Source organism: Pyrus communis, chromosome 10 (genome assembly GCF_041283825.1).
Source record: "Pyrus communis isolate YQ-2024b chromosome 10, ASM4128382v1, whole genome shotgun sequence".
NCBI classification, from domain to species: Eukaryota; Viridiplantae; Streptophyta; class Magnoliopsida; order Rosales; family Rosaceae; genus Pyrus; species Pyrus communis.
The window spans coordinates 6,914,081-6,934,246 of NC_142574.1; the positions used below are offsets into that span (position 1 = coordinate 6,914,081).

General features: G+C 35.7%; 1 protein-coding gene and 1 long non-coding RNA gene across 2 annotated transcripts; one reads left to right on the plus strand and one right to left on the minus strand.

Annotated features, from left to right (window-relative positions):
• Positions 1-533: 533 nt before the first annotated feature.
• Positions 534-2,848, plus strand: LOC148693444 (protein neprosin-like; the record flags this gene model as incomplete). The annotated part of the gene is made up of 6 exons (XM_088677431.1): positions 534-680; positions 858-1,070; positions 1,421-1,591; positions 1,698-1,751; positions 2,019-2,162; positions 2,372-2,848. Coding segments are annotated over 6 exons (1,110 nt in total), but the record flags the coding sequence as incomplete, so codon positions are not given.
• Positions 2,849-5,101: 2,253 nt separating this feature from the next.
• LOC148693445 (uncharacterized) lies at positions 5,102-6,472 on the minus strand. The gene is made up of 4 exons (XR_015952798.1): positions 6,311-6,472; positions 5,659-5,771; positions 5,431-5,555; positions 5,102-5,325 (listed from the first exon to the last, which is right to left on the minus strand). It is a non-coding gene; the product is annotated as an uncharacterized LOC148693445 (long non-coding RNA).
• Between the last annotated feature and the right edge of the window lie 13,694 nt (positions 6,473-20,166).

Sequence of the window (20,166 nt, forward strand, 5' to 3'; positions counted from 1 at the left end):
CTTGTAAACTTATTTTTTTATGAGGAGCGCTTGTATACTTTCATTATTAATCTTCCGCTTCCGTTGTTGGCTGTTTTGGAGGGTTGAGTTGTGATATAAGAATCATCTTTAAGCAAGTGGTAGAAAGGCCCCTAAAGCAAATAAGAGTCCTCCCACAGGTATTTCTTTCTTTATCCCTTCATTTTCTTTGCTCTTGTAAATTGTGTGGTTGTTCTTTATCTTTGAATTTGATATTTATTCATGACTTTTGTGAGAGGTTCAAATATTGCACATGTTATCTTCATTAATTCATTTCTGGAGCAGCAAAGGTTTGATGAAGTGCAAGGCTTGTTGGGGAAGATGCATCTTTCCGAAAATGTTTGTTTTCAAGTCTTTTTGTATTAGAGATAAAATATGTAACATTATAATATATGTTTGTGAGATTGGGAAAGTGAAAGTTGATTTCATGGTTGTAGGCTGTTTTCATTTTATGAAAATTTAAATTTTTGCATTTCCACAATTCAGTTTGAGTTTTTTAAATTTTGATTTTTTTTTTATATTTAATTCCTGTTGGCACAATTATTTCTTTTATTTTTCTCTTGTTGTACCAAATTAATGTTGATGGTGATATCATCGATTGCATAGACATCAATCGCCAGCCTACTCTCGATAACCCTTTACTGCAGAATCACAAAATCCAGGTACGTACGCTAATTAAATAATTAGTATTTAATTAGTACCCTCTAATTATTTTCATATTTCAACCTGGTTGAAAACTAATTAACTTTAAGAACGAAAATGAGTTTATAAGACATATTTCGGTTTGAGTACAATACCGTTGTTTCTGTAAAAACTTAATATTTGATACATTTTTGCAGCTAAGACCAACTTCAATTCCAGCAATTCAGGCGAAAAAATCTGCTGCTGTGAATGAACCATATTTACAAGCGGGGTTTAAGGAGGCCGACTGCCCTGAGGGAACAGTTCCGATTCACCGAACCACAAAGGAAGAGTTAACAAGGGCAAAAACTCTTTCGCATCAAATGTTTGCCAATATCAGCAAAATTAATCCTATTGCCCCGAATGTTCATGTAAGTACGTTGATCTTACGCGCTACTAGAAAGACGGGCTAGAGTCACTGACAATGGACTCAAAAACAGAAGACAAAAGCTAATGACATTTGTTGCACTAGATTAGGTAAAACGGCTTACCAACGGCTCTACAACCGGGTAGGTAAAAGGCATATGAATGGCTATAATATGGGGGTTTTAGTTACTGATACGGCTATCCAACCTAGTGGCTAATGTTCAATTTTCTTGTAGTGACGTTTTGTGTTGTCGGACTGTAAATTTGAACTATTGATCATGTCTATTTTTGCTTGAACACTACTCATCTCTTGTATGTCTCTAACTTTTAATCCATTAATGCTTGTGAGATGCAGCAAGTATTCATTAGAATGAGCGGAAGTCGGCTAGTAATTAGATACATTGGAGTTTCAAGGAGTGGGGCGATATTCAAACCGAACATGGCACAAGACCAATCTAGTTCTGTCAATGTTTGGGTCGATAGTGGCCCGCCTGACTACGTTACCAGACTTATTGCTGGTTCCTTGGTAATGCTTCAACCTACACCCATCCTCAATCTCTTAATTTCCAACTATTTTCTTTCCCAGAGCCCCCTAATCACAACGAGCTCATATTAACATCATATTTTCACAGGTTTCAACATCAATCAATGGTGATGACAGCCCTCGAGTGTTTATATACTGGACTGTAAGTTGTGAGCTTTTAAACTTGTATTATTATTTTTTATGTTTGGTGCCGTGTTTAGCCGTGTCGTTATATGTTAGAATTTAGATGTTTTATGACTACGTTAATCTGATTACAATCAAATTATACTAATCCACTCTATGTATATGTGGTTCAGATGAATTGATAACGTGGTAAACATATATAGCATATCACTCTCTTGTCTAGAAATAGAACATTCTCTCATAATTGTAGTACTCACTCGAATTTGTGCATATGAATAATGTATAGTTGGATGCGGATAAGACGGGATGCTTTGATTCGCTCTGCCAGGGATTCGTACAAATCGACCGAAACGTAGGTCCTAAAACTCGTTTTGAGCCAGTGTCATCTTTTGGTGGAGCAACATATGATGCCAAATTCGATATTTACCAGGTAAACCAACAATCCCAAAGAATTTTACTCGTTAAATTGTTTCTCCTAACTTTGAAATAATTACCGACTAATGACTGATGTAGTGATACTTCTTTTCTCAATATTATAAGAAGTTTCAAGTTCAAATATCTCATCGCGATTACCAGAACGTGAAGTCATTCAAATATGTGTAGAGTTATGTTAATGCTTATTCTTGTGCCAACTTGCAGGATTATATAACAAAAAATTGGTGGCTAGTAATGACAGACAAAAACATTAGCGTAGGGTATTGGCCAAGGGAACTAGTTCCTAGTTTGGAAAATGGGGCTGGAGATGTGGGGAGGGGAGGAATTGCCATGGCTCCAGAGAACGAAGATGGGCCCCCGATGGGGAGTGGCCAATACCCAGATGGCACGTACGCACATGTTGGGTACTTCAGAAACCTGCATTTCATGAAGGGTTGGATGAAACCAAGAGCACCAAGAGATGACGATCCTGTGTGGGATTACCCAGGAGAGTCAAGCTGTTATGGCTTGCAAAATGATAAAGATACTAGGGACAACTTTTGGGGCTATAGATTTGGTTTTGGAGGACTTCGTGGCTGTGGTTGAGGAAATAATTACAAACTTGATTAGTTTGTTGGAGTTTACAAATTAACAGGATTTAATTTTGAAATAAATAATATCAAATAAAATTCCCTTACGTTATCCCGTTAAAAGTTCAATAGAGGATAGTAGCAATCTTCTCATTTTTCCCTATGGCTGGGGTGGTCACATAGTTGTCTGACAAGCTTCTACCACTTTTCTTTATATATCCACAACCTTTTCCGTCAACTTTTGGTTATAATTATTATAAATTTAAAATGGTGGTTATAATTCTACATGGAGTCCAAATTTTGGTTATTTTTCCAAATTTCCTGTTAAAGTTGAAGAATCCGACGACTCTCTAGTTTGGCAGTACTATTATCTACGTGCGCAATCTGCAACTTTTTAGCATACGAATGAACTAGGAAATGTGGAAAAATACTCGTACGAATAGCACTGGATAAATGAATTATGAATATCTAGCTAGCTGAGCATGAATAATTTGGGATCGAAAGTAGAGTGCTCGACAATTATTACTGCTACTGATGAATGGTGATTGTCGTATTCCATTCATGCAAAACTAACCACAACCAGTGGTGGAGCCAGAAAACCAGATTAGGGGGGCCTTTAAGCCATAGAAAGAAATTAGCCTTTAAAATATAATTGATGAAAAAAAAAAATAAGGATTTTGTTTTTTTGTATTTGCATGAAAAGTTTTAATCAAACAAGAATGGTGGAGCTTTAAATTTTGTATGAAAATCTTAGTATTAAAATGATTATATCATAAGAACAAAATTTGTTACAAGTTTTGATTAAAAATAAAAAAATAAAATAAAATAAAATAAACACATTAGATTTTACTCTAGGCTATATAGGCCTTTGATTTATATCGACGGGCCAAAAAAGAGAGTATGGTTTTTATATGTTAAAACATAAGGCTAATTATAATAAAAGGAGGAGGGCTTAGTTTTAATAGGGTAAAAAAATAAGGGCAAATTATGAGGGTTTGGTTTCTTTCAGTTTAACGAAAATCTTCAAATGCTAAAACACTTGCAAGTCTCGAATCTTGGCCGTTAACCAGTTGGAGTTGCGACAACCCCACTAATCAATGAGCCACACGATCAGTTTTCTAGAAGCTCGCAAACAGCACATATAAGAGGCTGAAATTTCAAGATAGGCCTAGGCCACCTTTAACCTCTGTGGGGCTTCGTCATTGACCACAACTCTAGTTCGTATTCAAATATATGAAACTAGGTAATAAGATCCTTGTTTTTTGGAATTTTAGGTTAGATGGAGGTGTAGAATTAATGGGGGAAGGGGTGGGTGATGGGGCATGGGAGAAGGGGGTGGGTGATGGTGGGGAAGACGAAGGGGATTTATGGTTTTTGATTTTTAACGTTTCTTTAATTAATTTTTTTAAATTTTTAAATTTTTTATTAAGTATTTAGCCACATGACACAAATGTGGCAACCACGTCAACACAAATGAGGACCCCATATTTGTAACGTCATTACTTAACAGTTAACTTAATAGATTTTTTTAACGGTTGTATGAAATTGAAAAAAAATAATATTAAATGTATGAAATTAAAATGTTTTAAAGATGATGTATGAGGTTGTAATTGCACCGAAACTTGAGGGGGTAAAATGTAATTCACCAAAAAAAAAAAATTAACACATTAGATTCGATTATTCCAACAAAAATTTAAGATCGTGAGTTAAAATTAGATCTTGCTCTAGGTTGTATAGGCCTTTGATTTATATCGACGAGCCAAAAAAGAGGGTATGATTTTTAAATGTTAAAACAAAAGAGGCTCCACCACTGACCACAACTCTAGTTCGTATTCAAATATATGAAACTCGGTGATAAGATCTTTTCTAGATCAGCAATGAATGTCTTGACTCTATGAAGAAAGATTTTTTCCCGAGTTCAGACCCTGAATACCATACCTTGCTGAAGGCGATTCACGAGAGAACCGCCCATAATTATATTTCACACAAAACTATAAAAATCTTTATTAATCTAAACTACATATAAATGAAACCCTTTGTCAACCAAAAGAGAATAAAAAGATATTTTTGTCTTCTATCACAACAAAAATGTTAAGGACAATAACGTAATTTCACAAAACAAAATTTTTCTGTTTTTTGTTTAAGCCTCACTTACAAATGATTTTATCATGTCTAATTTGAAAAATAAAAAATGAAAAACAAATTTGTCTCCCCTTCTCCTCATCCTCGCATTCTCTCTCTATTCCTCTCTCCTTCAGTTTTAAAAACAAAAGTAAAAAATTTCACACTTTGTGTGTGGACATATACTAGTCACAATAATAAACTCTTTTTTATAACGATCCATATTAAAATAAAAGTTCGATCATAAAAGTAAACATGACAAATTGATTAAACTTGTAAACTCTATGTAATCTGAATTCGAGTACATCATTTACTTGGTAGCTTTATGTTACTTGTTAATTCACTTTACTCCCTCATTGAGATCTTTAGTCAAATCACACTTTGGGATATTCCTAGACCCAACTTCATTTACTTGGTAGCTTTATGTTACTTGTTACTTGGTAGCTTTATGTTTCCAGCTATCACTCTCTGCAACATATACAGAATAACAACATTACAGTGATTCCAACGGAAGAATTAGACAAGCAATAACAAACTGTCCATTATGTTTTTTTATACACAACAGCCTCTCACCCCTCCGCCAAATTTCTTCACTCCAAGAAATTTGGGATTTGAATCTCGACCATTTTTGGTGGATCCAGCAGATTTTTTAGTAGCCCAGCGCCTCAAGGTCAAACTCAATCCTTCCACCGTGACATCTAAAATTAGCTCGTCAAGCAAAACATCAGAACTTCGAAGCAGAAACACAACATAATTATGCTACATTCTAGCACAACTCAGTTAGTGATATTGAACTCATACCGGAAGCACAGCTGTATGCGGGAGAATTCGTAACAATGTTCTTCAGACCCAACCTACTGCATATCGATGTTGCAAAATTCATCGTCTTCTTTTCCGGAAAGATGGGTAAAACCCTGAAAGAAAATCACCACAGAATACTTGAGCTTTGAAACCAAATCATTTCAGTTCACCGACATCAATGAGAACCCTCACCTTATTATCTATTTATACATAAGTTGCATATCGAAGTGTAATTTTTCCAAATTTGGGTTTGCATACGCTCAAAAAATAACACAACAACAACAATAAAGCCTTATTCCATTGAGTGGGGTCAGCTCTATGAATCCTAGAACGTTATTGCGCTCAGTTTTATGTCATTTCTTCTACGAAAAGGCTTCAAATCGCCTTAAATTCCAACAAAAATTGGGGAATTATTTCAAGAGTGAAATTGAAACTTCCACAACAAAAACCCAGTTACAAACAGTCAAGAAATGGAGATTCAGATAATCTAATTACCACATAAACACCAGTCAGCGATCATGAATTCCAAACACGAAATAGTTAAATAAATAAGAGAGCAATACCCAGAAACCAAAACATATCAAAATTGAAAAATATCAGAAGAAGGTTAAGGCTTTATTATTTATTAATATTATTGAGTGAGAAGCCAAACCGGAATTTTCTGGAGTGTGGAGCTAAAGCTTTCTCTGGGTGAGCTTGAGATGCCACGAACGATGCATGAGGGGAGACTGAAGAAGAAATGGTTTAGGGTTTAGGGTTGGGTTGGTTGGGTAATCTAGGGTTGGTTCGGTATGGGATACCGAACCGAAAACCATGTTTTGATTCTCAAACCGAAGTTTTCGGGAATTCTAATTTTAAGACTGATTTCAAATCAAAAATTCGGAAATCCAAAATAGTTTCAGGATTTTGGGACAAATTGGGAATCCGAAATAGTTTTGAGCTTTTGGGCTAATCTCAAAATGAAAGTACATGTCAGAAGTTTCCCATTAGGCCTAATCTCAAAATGTCGCTCAAACAAAAACTTCATATAAATGATTAAAGGGTGCATGTGGGTTGGAAATGCATGTGGAATGGCTGGAATGAAGGGTGAATGTGCATGTGCTTTGACAGCTAGGTTGAATTAATTAAAGGGAGTGCATGTGGCTGCAATGGATTAAAGAGTGGGAGATGGAATGGGATGCACGGCAATGATGGTGTTTGGTGCTGGAAATGAATGTGTTTGCATGTGAATTAAAGCTAGGGTGAATGATAATGAATGCATGTGGATTAAAGAGGGAATATGGTGTGTGGTTGGCACGGCATAAGGGGATTGTCTCCTTTGGTCTTCAATTTCGTCTATCTACTTGGCTTTAAGCATATGCAATCCATTTAATGCCCCAAACTACTCCAAACTGCACTTTCTTGCTCCTTTAGCCCTTTGGACCTACAAACACACGAAAATAGCTTAAAGTACTAAAATTACTAAGTACTAGCAACATAAATGCAAGAAAACAAGCAAACTAAGGCGCATAAATATGCTCCTATCAAATTCCCCCACACTTAGCTTTTGCTAGTCCTCGAGCAAAACAGAAAAACAAAACAAAATGAAACGAACAAAACAAACCAAAGACAATCTTAAACCTTCCAACGTTGCCTCAAGGATTTCCAATGCACATGACATGTTAAAATTCATTATCTCCACAGATTTTGGTTATCTTTACACTTAAGTACATACTTAATCATAGTCACCACATACTAGTTCACAATTAAGCATTTAAAACCATGTTTTGAATGTAGTAACATGCCTTAGAGAATTTGCTCAAATCCTTACAAGATATGCACTCAATTTTCACTCAGATTTTCTAACTACACACCCTAACCTAGTTACATGTGAGAAGATTGATGTAAACATGAAAACGAACACTCACATATATGTATCTCAAAGGAAGCAATTTCTGGAGTTAATAAGCATGTTTAGGTATGATCTCATGAATGGAATGCTCCTACTTAGGTGCGAGAACCAGTGACACCATATGCTCATACCAAGTTCAAACTCCACAAATTGAAACACATAACACTCAAGATTGAAGTCACGGGTTGTAACGGGGTAAGGGTGTGTGGATAACAAAGAAGGGGTATGGAAAACAAAGGTTCTTAAAGAAATAGTGAGCAAAGCACTTGAATCATCTTAGAATTCACTTTTGAATGAAAACTCAACTTTTGAACAAAAAGGGAGAACAAGCTCTTTTTTTCTTTCTTTCTTTCTTTTCTTTTCTGTTTTTCTTTTTCATATGTTTTTCACAATTTTTTTTCTTTTCTTTTGACTCTCAAAACATACATAAACACTTAAGAACAAAACATTCTCTCCCCCACACTCATTTTCTTTCATAATGTACTCAAAAGGAATTCATTTAAGTCATGCTCACTATCTTCTAAGAACAAGGGTGTGGACTGTCCTACACTAGGCTAGGTGAGGATAATGTGGGTAAACAAAGAATAAAGGCTAAACAAGGCTCAACGGGGTTAAAACTTACAACAAATACGAAATATGGGAAATAAGGCTATTTGGCTATGGTGGCAACTACACAACTTCATCTTGATATATGTTATGCAATTCAATGTCATGCTTTGAATGAAACGGATATAAGTTCTAGCATTTAGTTCTATCATGATACAATTGCATTCTAAGTAGCAACCAAGCAAGGAATAATGAGATCATGCAACAACTTTAGAAAACAAAGAATCACAGATTATAACTCTCCAAAGAAGTTAATGGCTCGAGTCTCACAGGGTTGTAGCGTTTGTTTTGAGTTCCTTCCTTCAAGCATGTTACAAAAACGAATTTTTCTTTTATGATTTCATGTGAAGTCATACATTATAACCATAACCAAGCATATACCAAGAGTAAATCAAACTTTTCTCTATGTTTATAACTCTTTTTAACAGTCATGCAATTACAAACCAAATCCTTATCATTGTGTTGGAAGGTACCCTAAGACACAAACACACAAAAACGACTCAAAACACTCTTTTTAGGCTTTTCAAAACATGTTTTTCAAATTTTTATGTGATTTTCGGAGTTATAAAAACAAAACATACTAAAACACTCTAAAACATCTTAAAAACACCTTAAAACAGCAAGGAACAACATTTGAAGTTATGGGTGATAAAATCCCACGAATTTGCATCAAATATACTTAGTTACCCCCCCCCCCCCCCAATACTTAAATCAAACATTGTCCTCAATGTTTTAAGCATAGATTCACACAAAACATAAGTAAATACACAAAAAGCACTTAAACATACTAAACATGGCAGAATGTAACTAACAAAGAGAAGAGTTTAGGGACGCAAATCTGGTTATGGAGTGTAAATTCCATCTTCTCCTTGGTGATTGCATTGAGGCTTTGATCTTGGTGATTCCACAGGCTTACTCTTGAACTGGGCTGCAGGATTCTTTTGGTCTCCTCCACTCGTTGATTTTCCACAGGCTACTCTTGAACTGGGCTGGAGGATTCTTTTGTTCTCCCCCGAAGGTCTAAGCTTACTCCTTTTATCTGTTTCTTTGTTCAATCTCTCCAATTCGTATTGAAGAGTGTTAGAGGATAGCTCAGCATATGCAGTTGTTGCTTGTCTCCACATGCTTCAATGTATCATTTTCACTTGCCTTACTTGCTCCCCTTTGCAGAAGTGGTCCCTTCTCTGGAAGTGTATCAACCGTTAAAGATGACTACTCGAGAGCAACGCTAGGTAAGCAACCAGGGAATAGATTCCAGGTAGTCGGTTCCAGATCGGAAGACTGACTCCAAGTGCCGGCTGATTGCTTCTTTCACTTTGCCATGCGAGTAAGAACAATGACAAAGAAAAAGACAGGGAAAGAGCATGATATGAGATACTTTTGCTTTTGACCTTGATGATATGAGATACCTTTGCTTTTGAAGAAGCAGTGAATGAATCAGCACATGTATTTGTTGTGCTTGTCTCCACATGCTTCAATCTACCGTTTCCTCCTGGGTCATCTGTACTCCAGGCATCTGGTATCTTCTTTGGGGAAGAAGAAAAAATTGAGTATTTCGAAAGGCTTTGCTGGGAGTGCGCCCTCAGAGGTGAGGAAGAGTTGGGCATTTTCTTCAGGTCTGCCTTGCCATAAAAGATGAAGGTCGACATATATAGGGATTTCCTAATAGCAAGTGGTGGTACTGTTCTTTTACCATTGTCGACAAAAATTTTGATCCAGCAAATCCGGCTTTTTGAAAAAGAGTGATGACTCTTCGATTTCTGAACGAACGCCTCTTTGATTTCTGAGCTAGCGCCTCTTCGATTTCTGAACAACGCCTCTTCGATTTCTGAACGGAAAGTAGTAGTGTGGATGCGGCTCTGTCAGAGACAAAGTTTCACGCGTTTTCTGAAAAGCAGAGAAAGTGTCGCCGAACTTTACGCTTGTCGGCAAAAGTGTGTAGTTGCGATGATGACCTCCACGTGATCTTTTGACAAAGTTGAACGCGTTTTCTGAAAAGCCGAGAAAGCGTCGCCGAACTTTACGCAGGAAATTCTGGCTTTTTGAATCGGTGGTCGTGTCGCCTTGGCTTTTTATAGAGGTATCGATCACCTCCAATATGCACACCTTGAAGATTGCCCATTTGTGAAAATCGTCTCCGGCCCTTTGAGATTTTGCTCCATCCACACTCCTCTTTTAACACCTTTGAAAAATGGCCAACCCATCTAACCTTTGCTTAGATTTAAGTCTCAGCAGCGATCCGGTTGCGCCCCGTCAAGGTAATGTATGGCGCCCTTCTTTTTTATCTTTTAATGGCCCTCTTACAGGTGAAGACTCCATGATGACGGATGCAACAACAGCTACGATAGTAGCTAGGAACCTCCTCACTCCTAAAGATAGTAGGCTGCTTTCAGGACGGTCCGATGAGTTGGCCGTTCAAGGGTCCCTCGCTCTCAGTGTTCAATGTGCGGGCTCTGTGTCCAACATGGGCCAACGCCTACTTGCTCGTTCCTGTCAGGTTGAATCATTGATGGCAGAGGTGGAAAGTCTTAAGCAAGAGATCAAGCAGCTTAAGTACGAGAATAGAAGTTTGCACGTGCTTGCAAATAACTATTCGACGGGCATGAAGAGGAAGCTTGATGAGCTGCAAGAATCTGAAGGTCGAATTCAAAGTGACCGTCAAAGACTTGCGGCTTTCTTCCAGAGGCACATTTTTCCTGGGTCATCTAGCGTTCCACCAAGTATCGAGGCCTCGAATGATCTATCTTCGATGCCTCCTACTTCTAGAGTTGTGCCACGTAGTGGGGCTTCACGTAAACAACCTATGTGAAGGCTCCATCTTTCTCCATGTTTAGTTTTTTTTTTTTTTTTTTTTTTTTTTTAGCCCACGGCATGAAATTTATCTTTGAATGGGAGGTGATACTTGAGATGATCCGTTAATGGTTTAAATTCTAGAGTGGATGCCTCAATCATTAACAACATATTAGTATAAAAGAAAATTGAAATTCGGGGAGGCGGCTTACCTGTGTGCTCCGACATGAACTCAAGGATAAACACATCTTCTTTGAACATTTCAGGAACTTTTCCCTTGGACAGATTATGTGTGAGGATTGTTCCTTGTCCTGTGTCATAAAATTCAACTTCTTTGGGGTTGTTTATCTCAAGAACGTCCTCTTTGATGAATTCATGATATTCCATACTTTGCACCTTTGGAAGGGCTTCCAAGATGTCTTTTTCACTTTCTTCTTCCTTGGAATTCATGAACCTGCAAGGAATAGGGATATTTGTTGGAACGGGGTTAGAAATAATGAAATTTGGAACAACCTTACCTGAATTAGATGGCGTAGGAGCAATAGATGCCTCCGGCAAAGGTGTTTCCACCCTTGCCATGGGTTGGGTGTATTCCTCTTCGTCAAGTTGCAATCTTTCATCTTCCTTGTGATTTGATTTTGATGGTTGAGGGTCCGTTCCAACCTCCTTGCCACTCCTCAAGATGATTTCCTTGGCAGTTTCAAATCCTCCCTTCGGATTTGCAATGGTTGAACTAGGGAGTTCGCCTTGGTCTCGAAATTGTCCTACGAACTCCGCGATCTGCCCAATTTGCTTTTCCAAGTGGTCCAACCTTTTGTCTTGATTTTGCCTCTCTTTGTTTTGAGTTTGGACTCCCTGCGTCAAAGTAGTAAGTAATTGAAAAATCGTATCATTATCATTTGAATTACCTACATTACTTTGGGCAGGTTGTGGTGGCTGCATAGGCGTTGAATAGAACTCCTCATATGGCTGCCAATATCCTTCTTGTTGAGCCTCATTGTCTTGATTTTGTGAGCCCTGCACCAAACAAATTAATTCATTAAGCTTTTGATTATAATCTATTGACGAACTTGAGTTTGGTTGGGCATATTGAATATGAGGTTGTGTGGGGTGCATAGGTCTTGAATAGAACTCCTTATATGGCTGCCAATATCCTTCTTGTTGAACATTTTGAGGTTCCCACCACATAGAGTTTGAATGATCACTCTAATCTGATTTGTAAGTATTGGAAAACACGTTATTCCTTGATTGAAGATCAAATATATCAACGCTTTGCATTTGGGACCTTTCCATGAGCTGTGACAAAAGAGAAGCATTATCAAGTGCCATGTTGTGCTTCTATAGTACTTGAATTCAACAAACAAAACACAAATAAAAAACTAAAACTAAAATACATAACAGAAACGAACAATCCAAGGGATTAGCAAATTTGCTAATCCCCGGCAACGGCGCCAAAATTTGATGCGAGAATTATACGCACACAAATTAAACCCTCTTTTTGACAATTGTAGTATAAGTATAAGTAGGGATCGTTCTGGACCGGGGATTAGGAGGGATTGTTAATCACTTGGATTTGACTCAAAAACATAAAAACACAATATAAAACACTATCCTAGACTCAAAGAATGCAAAACTAAACTTTAAAACACTAAGACAAACCAAAAGACTCAAAACAAGTTCAAAATACTCAAAACTGCCTAAAAACACTAACTAGGCAGTTTCTGACCTTAAACCCAATTTTGGACGAATTTAATATTATGGCTTGATTCAAAACACTTTAAAACATAAACTAAACAAATTCTAAGCACTAAAGAACAAGAAAGTAAAGGGGGTTTTGATTTGACGAAACTTGAAATAACAAAACAAGTTAATAAACTTAGCAGATTGTAAAACGAATTTGGATTTAATGAATGGAATGAAGGCTAGCTAAGGAGTTCATCTCCATACATGTTATACTTGCATATAAAACGATTCCCAATTGCTTTTCAATAAACCATGAATTCTCAACGCCCCAGATTAACCATGAACTGCACTAATTAACCCTCAGATTTTCCTAACGTTATTGAATTGGATGATTGCATACGACAACCCAAAGCATTCCCCACAAGTTCCCTATATGAACTGCATAATAGAGATACAAGCAAGAATCATTAAGTTCTTTGAAAACCATAAGCATTGACGAAGCACTCGTTACTATGAACTGCATGAAACTTATGCCAAGAATTTACTTAACGCGATTGAGATCATCAACCTTTACCACTTGTGAATATAAGTTCATAACTATTAGGTGAAACTCACTTATATTCTAGCGTCATATTCATGCATGAAAATTAAGCGTGCACTCTCAATAAACATACATAAATAAGTTATTAATCAAACAATTAAACAAATTGAATTCACAACTTATGAAACGCAATTAGAAGTAATCAAATCATATGGCAAGCATAAACATATATTTCGAATCCCCCCCTAGCCAAGGGGGGTTTTAGTTCCTCATACGTACAAAACAAAGAGAATTGAAATTAAACATTGAATTCAAAGGAAAAGAAACACCTAAACATTCCAACAACTCAAACTTGAATTGTATGAACGTTTAGGCCCGCTTCTCTTCCTCTTTGTTGTAGCACAAGGTCTAAGGTGAGTTTTGGGGATTATGGATGATGTAGAATGGAGTGGGGTGGTAGGATAGTGTTTTAGATGGAATAGGATGCACGGCAATGATGGTGTTTGGTGCTGGAAATGAATGTGTTTGCATGTGAATTAAAGCTAGGGTGAATGATAATGAATGCATGTGGATTAAAGAGGGAATATGGTGTGTGGTTGGCACGGCATAAGGGGATTGTCTCCTTTGGTCTTCAATTTCGTCCATCTACTTGGCTTTAAGCATATGCAATCCATTTAATGCCCCAAACTACTCCAAAATGCACTTTCTTGCTCCTTTAGCCCTTTGGACCTACAAACACACGAAAATAGCTTAAAGTACTAAAATTACTAAGTACTAGCAACATAAATGCAAGAAAACAAGCAAACTAAGGCGCATAAATATGCTCCTATCAATAAAGGCAACAGAAAGATGTCAATTTGAATATCAGAATGATAAAACTCTAAGATGGAAGAACTAAAAAATCAGCATTAACTGAAGCATGCAAGTACACAATGGCTAGTAAAAACCATGGTTCACAGTTCACACAAACAAAGATTCCAACTTTGGCCATTGAACGAGAGTTTGAAATGCTTCAAAGTGAAGAAAACAGATTTTCTTATTATATGTTCCACTTGAACTTGGATTCAATTGTGTCCATTAACCGCAACCACCAGCGGGCCCCTGACACCCTCTTTTTTCTTCTTTAACCACCTCTTATGATATGCATTAACAACCAGCATTCTCGGGCAATCATAGGGTTGGTTTGGTATTGCTGTGCTTTAAAAAAAAACTGATTCTGCTGTGCTGTGAGAATAAACGGCTGTGAAATAAAGCAGCAAAGTGTTTGGTAAACTTTTTTGTAAAAGTGCTTTTGAAAAAAAAAACAGTATTATAGTGTTTGGTAAACTTTTATGTAAAACAGATGTGAAAAAAAATCGATTTTTCAAAGCTGGGTTTTGCAGCTTCTTGTTTTTGGCTTTTTTTCACCCAAAACTGTGAAAAAAAGCTGAAGCTGAATGTTTACCAAACACAAAAATAGCTCCCAACTTTTTTTTATACCAGCTTTTTTTCAGAATCACCTCAGTACCAAACCATAGTCTCTTCGGAACTGATAAAATCAAGTACCCACCTTTGGTTTCATGATGCAGTAAACAAAAAACCTGACTGCTAAAGAATTTATGAACCTCACTCACTTTTCCCCTAATTTCCAGTACTACAAATGAACAACTTATTAAGTTACCATCACAAAACAAAACTACACAGGCCATATTAATCACCAAAATTTCTAATTCCAATTTGATTACTTTTTGATTTCTCATCAACCAAACTAAGCAAAAATGTTGAAATCACAAACAAGCACTCAATTTCCCAAAATAAAACCACATTTCTGATCTAAATTCCAATTTTCATGGCCAATGTCAATCCTAAAACACAAATAACCATTTTCAATTTCATTTCTTTCAAAAATGAGAAGAAAAAAAAAAACTAAATAAATCAATTAACAAAACCAGCAATAAAAACGTTGGTGAGAAGAACATGCTCAGAGGGTAGAAACACTAAAATTTCTAATACTATCGTTCAGCCATTACATATCTTCTACCTCCATATCAGTTCCAAGTTCTAAATTTCACAAACCCTAATCTAGATTTCACAAACCTATATTTCAAACCCTAAATTAATTCCAAAATTTACCTGATTTGGGGGAGAATTGGTGCACAGTGCACTGGAATCTAGATGAAGAAGTCAAAGGAAAGAGATCAGAGAGGTGAGCGGTGCCGACGGTCGTGGCTCTACCTCTGTGCCGTGAACGAAGGCTCCTCCAGTGAGGGTCTGAGGGATGAGAAGTCGAGAGAAAGAGACCAGAGAGGTGAGTCACATGTGTGATATGGGTATGGTCGGATTCTGAGGTGAAGTTGTCTAAGGTGAGGTCAAAGAGGGTGGTGAGGTTAGGCCTGACAATTCCTAGCACGACCCGATAACCCGACACGAAGCGACACAAAATTAACAGGTGATTGGGTTGACATGATAACGAATCGGGTTATTATCGGGTAACCCAATAAGCACCTGTTAAGATAACAGGATAGTTCGGGTATACACATTGATAACACGATACACGATAAGCAAAATATTAATTTTATAATTTTATAACCCTAAAAAAATACTATAATAATTATATATATTAATTTAACAATTTTATACCTCTAAAAACTATAATAATTATATATATATATATATATTAAATTAACTATTAAAAATTGGTGACCATTGGATCGACTTAAATATACATACCATTCAATTTCTTAAGTGTTATACGTACAAAATAAATAAATTTAAATTTACTTAATAAATATATATATATACACACACACTATTGAACTTGATGGGATACGAATTCTACGAAACTAATTTCAACGATCCAACTGTCAAATTTGTTTGTATATGCTTCGAGATCATATCAGCAAAAACTCGCAAAAAAAAAAAAAAAAAAAAATATTCAAAGATCAAGTAACGGGACAAAACTGTTCGACAATTATTAACAAAAAAATCACGAATTAACGTTTTTTTAACTCCGATTTTGATGATTTTTTACAGCTACACTCTTTGACCCTATATGAATACAATGAATGAACTCAATCTTCAATTTAAAATACTTACACTAGTGGATACTACAAAATCTTATGTTATACTTAATAAAAGTATGAATAAACTCTTAAGTGTTAGCGAATCTATTGTTTTGATGGGATACGCATTCTACGAAACTAGTTTCAACGATCTAACCGTCAAACATGTTTGTATATACTTCGAAATTGCATACACCAAAAATTGCCAAAAATAAACATTCAGAGATCAAGTAACGAGACAAAATTTTTCGACAGTTATCAACAAAAAATCATGATTTAACGGTTATTTTAACTCCGATTTTGATGATTTTTTACAGCTACACTCCTTGACCCTATATGAATACAATGAATGAATTCAATCTTCAATTTAAAATATTTACACCAGTGGATACCATAAAATCTTATGTTATACTTAATGAAAGTATAAATAAACTCTAAGTGTTAGTGAATCTATTGTTTTGATGGGATACGCATTCTACGAAACTAATTTCAACGATTCAACCGTCAAACTTGTTTGTATATGCTTCAAGATAGCATACGCCAAAAATCACAAAAAACAAACATTCAGAGATCAAGTAACAAGACAAAACTTTTCGACGGTTATCAACGAAAAATCACTATTTAACGGTTATTTTAACTCCGATTTTGATGATTTTTTACAGTTACACTTCTTGGCCCTATATGAATACAATGAATGAATTCAATCTTCAATTTAAAACATTTACACTAGTGGATACCATAAAATATTATGTTATACTTAATAAAAGTATAAATAAACTCTAAGTGTTAGTGAATCTATCGTTTTGATGGGATACGCATTCTATGAAACTAATTTCAACGATCCAACCGTCAAACTTGTTTTTATATGCTTCGAAATTGCATACGCAAAAAATCGCAAAAAATATCAAGTAACGGGACAAAACTTTTCGAAACGAAAAATTACGATTTAACGGTTATTTTAACTTCGATTTTGATGATTTTTTTACAGCTACACTCCTTGACCCTATATGAATACAATGAATGAATTCGATCTTCAATTTAAAATATTTACACTAGTGGATACCATAAAATCTTATGTCATGATGATCGATGAAAATTAAGGATTTTGTAAAAGGAATAACATGCAAGCTTTGAGTTCCATTGACAAGGTTTAAACTTTTGAGAAAAGCTTCACAACCTTGAAAGCAAAAATTGTTTCATTTTGCATATCCTTGCACACTTAATATTTTGTAATAGACTAGTAGTGTATGAATGTTTGTTTATTAGGCTCTTATTTTCGAATGTAGATGTAGTACTTAAACGACAAATGTGTTTTAATGTTTTGAAGTAATATTTATGTGGCAATGCGTGGTACATGCAAATTTAAGAAAAAGTATATATTTTTCTTAACGGGTCATAATGGGTCGGGTCACTTTACCTTTTCTTAACGGGTCATAATGGATCGGGTCACTTTACCCGTTGGGTAAAGTGACCCAACTTGTTAAGAACCTGTTAAGAACCCGTTAAGATAACGGGTGTGACACGATATGACCCGTTAAGATAACAGGTGTTACACGAAAACGACACGAACACGATAGACACGACCCGTTTACTAGGCCTAGGTGAGGTTGAGGTGAGGTCGTCAGGTCGAGAAAAGACGGAGAGAGAGAAAGAGAGTGACTGAGTTGAGTTCTCTGAGGGTTTGAACTTTGATTTGTATTCAACGGTTGAGATTAAATCTCAACTAAATTGGATGGCTGTTACAATTCTAAATATATATTTAAAATTAAATAATATATATATATATTTTTTTTTTATTTCGATTTGGTTCGGGATTACCGAACGAATTAAAGTGAGACCGATTCCTGTATCGAAATTTTGGGATCGGTTCGGTATTGGATACTGAAATTTTCGAGATTTTTTATTTGGGATTTTTTCGGTTCGGTTTAGAATTTTCAGTATTTTTTTCCACCCCTAGGTCAATCCATTTAATTAAACACACTTTTTGCTTCTTCTTTTTTTTAATAATATTTGTCTTTTTGTTCGAAGACATGGCATCATTTGCCACTTAGTACTACAGTCTGGTGGTATTTCTTTTACTTAGAAGTGAGAGGTCTTAGGTTCGAATCTCGTGAATGACGAATTCGATACCAAATTAGATTGCCCATTGTGTGGCTTAGCTGAACTCCCCCTCCCCTTAGTGTAAAAATATGAAGTATTAAAAAATAGACATGGCATCATTTCAGGGATAAACTTTATAATTTGAACATTTTATTTTCTTTATTACTATTTAAAAATTTGCCTTTGCAAAAAATTATATAATTTGAAGACTATTTAGTCATTTATATGAATCAAACAAGTTGACGATTAATCTTGTAAATATTACTTATTACGTAAATCATTGATTTGTTCGACATAAATAGGTGGTAAAACAATCTCATAATTAAATGAATTCACTAACATTTCATCTATCGATGCCTACATTAGCTAAAATTTCCTCAGCAAATTGAAATGAAAAAAACTTTTTACCGGGCAAGAAAAAGATACTGCGTTTTATTAACAATTACATCCCACATAACTCACAAGAATGTTTGTGAGGAGGAGATATCGACTTTGAAGGATTGTTTGTCAACAGATAAGAAAACATTCAAATTATTTGTCAACATTATGACATAGCCTTTTTTTTCTCCCAAAGGGAAAGACAGTGGTGTTGCAAAACATTTCAGGTTTTTTCGAGTTTTGTTCTTTTGACCATCAGATGGTAAAAAGTGCATGGTATATTACTCACTCTAAAATTTAATATCACAAATTGAGATTAAAACATTCAAAACATATCTATATTCTCCATCCACTCATGATATCAAATTCAAAGTGGATGATCATGAATCCTTGATTACCAAGTGATCAAACGAATAACACATTTTATTTTTTTTGTCGTTCAAAAGAACAAGACCATACAAATTAGAGAGCACATTCTTACACTACAGTATCAGGCTATCAGCAATACAAAAAAAAGTTATCAATAGTAACTAACGTTCGTTGTACAGAATGAGACGGATAGGTTTAAACTTGTAGCAACAGTCCTCCCAAAATCCATTTGGACTAATGAGATATTGGTTGAAGGTGAAGCAAGATTGGCATATAGATGGGGTGAACTTGGTGCCCCTCTGCCGAACTATGATGTTTCCAGGAGTCTCTGCAGCATAAAAAGAACCGCCACCAAGAGATTTCAAGGGCAAGAATTCAACGATCAATATGAATCACCACTTTAACTTTTGGGCTTAATAAAAATTGACAATACTTGCCTCATTCTCGAAAGGAGGAAAGTCATCATTCCCACTAACGTGGCACCATGGATGCCACCATACAACAAAAATAATCAGAAATGTTCAATCTCTTTACCATCATCTAAAAACATCTCTTTATCAGCGTCATCGATTCCTCTTTACTTATAAGTGAGAGGTCTTATGTTTGATTCTCGCCAAAGGCGAATTCGAACCATATTATTACTAACACATTTGTGAGGCTTAGCCCTTTCCCCCATCTTCTTAATGTAGATAATATTGTTGGAAGTTATTCCTTCCTTTCAAGTACGCTGGAAGTTCTTTTAACAAACGATAGAATAATTTACATTAAATTCATCTAAACTATGAAAATAGGGTTCGCACACTTGACCTCCAGTGCATGGATCAATACTTTTAACCAATTAAACTACAAAAGCCACTTATAAGTACTTTGGATGTTCATTTTGTCTCAAACCCTTCAAGTCAATCTGCTTATCCATATTTTAGATTAGCATAGACTTTGCCTCGTTATTTAAAAATTCTTCATGACTTATTTTCTATGATTATAATGTGCTTTGGATTTGTTTCCTTTGTGTTTGATACTTTTAATAGTAGGAATGTGCTTTGTTGTTTGAGTTGAGGATCAAAGATAGTCCATTTTGTCCATTCAGGACTATGTCGTATTGTTCTTAC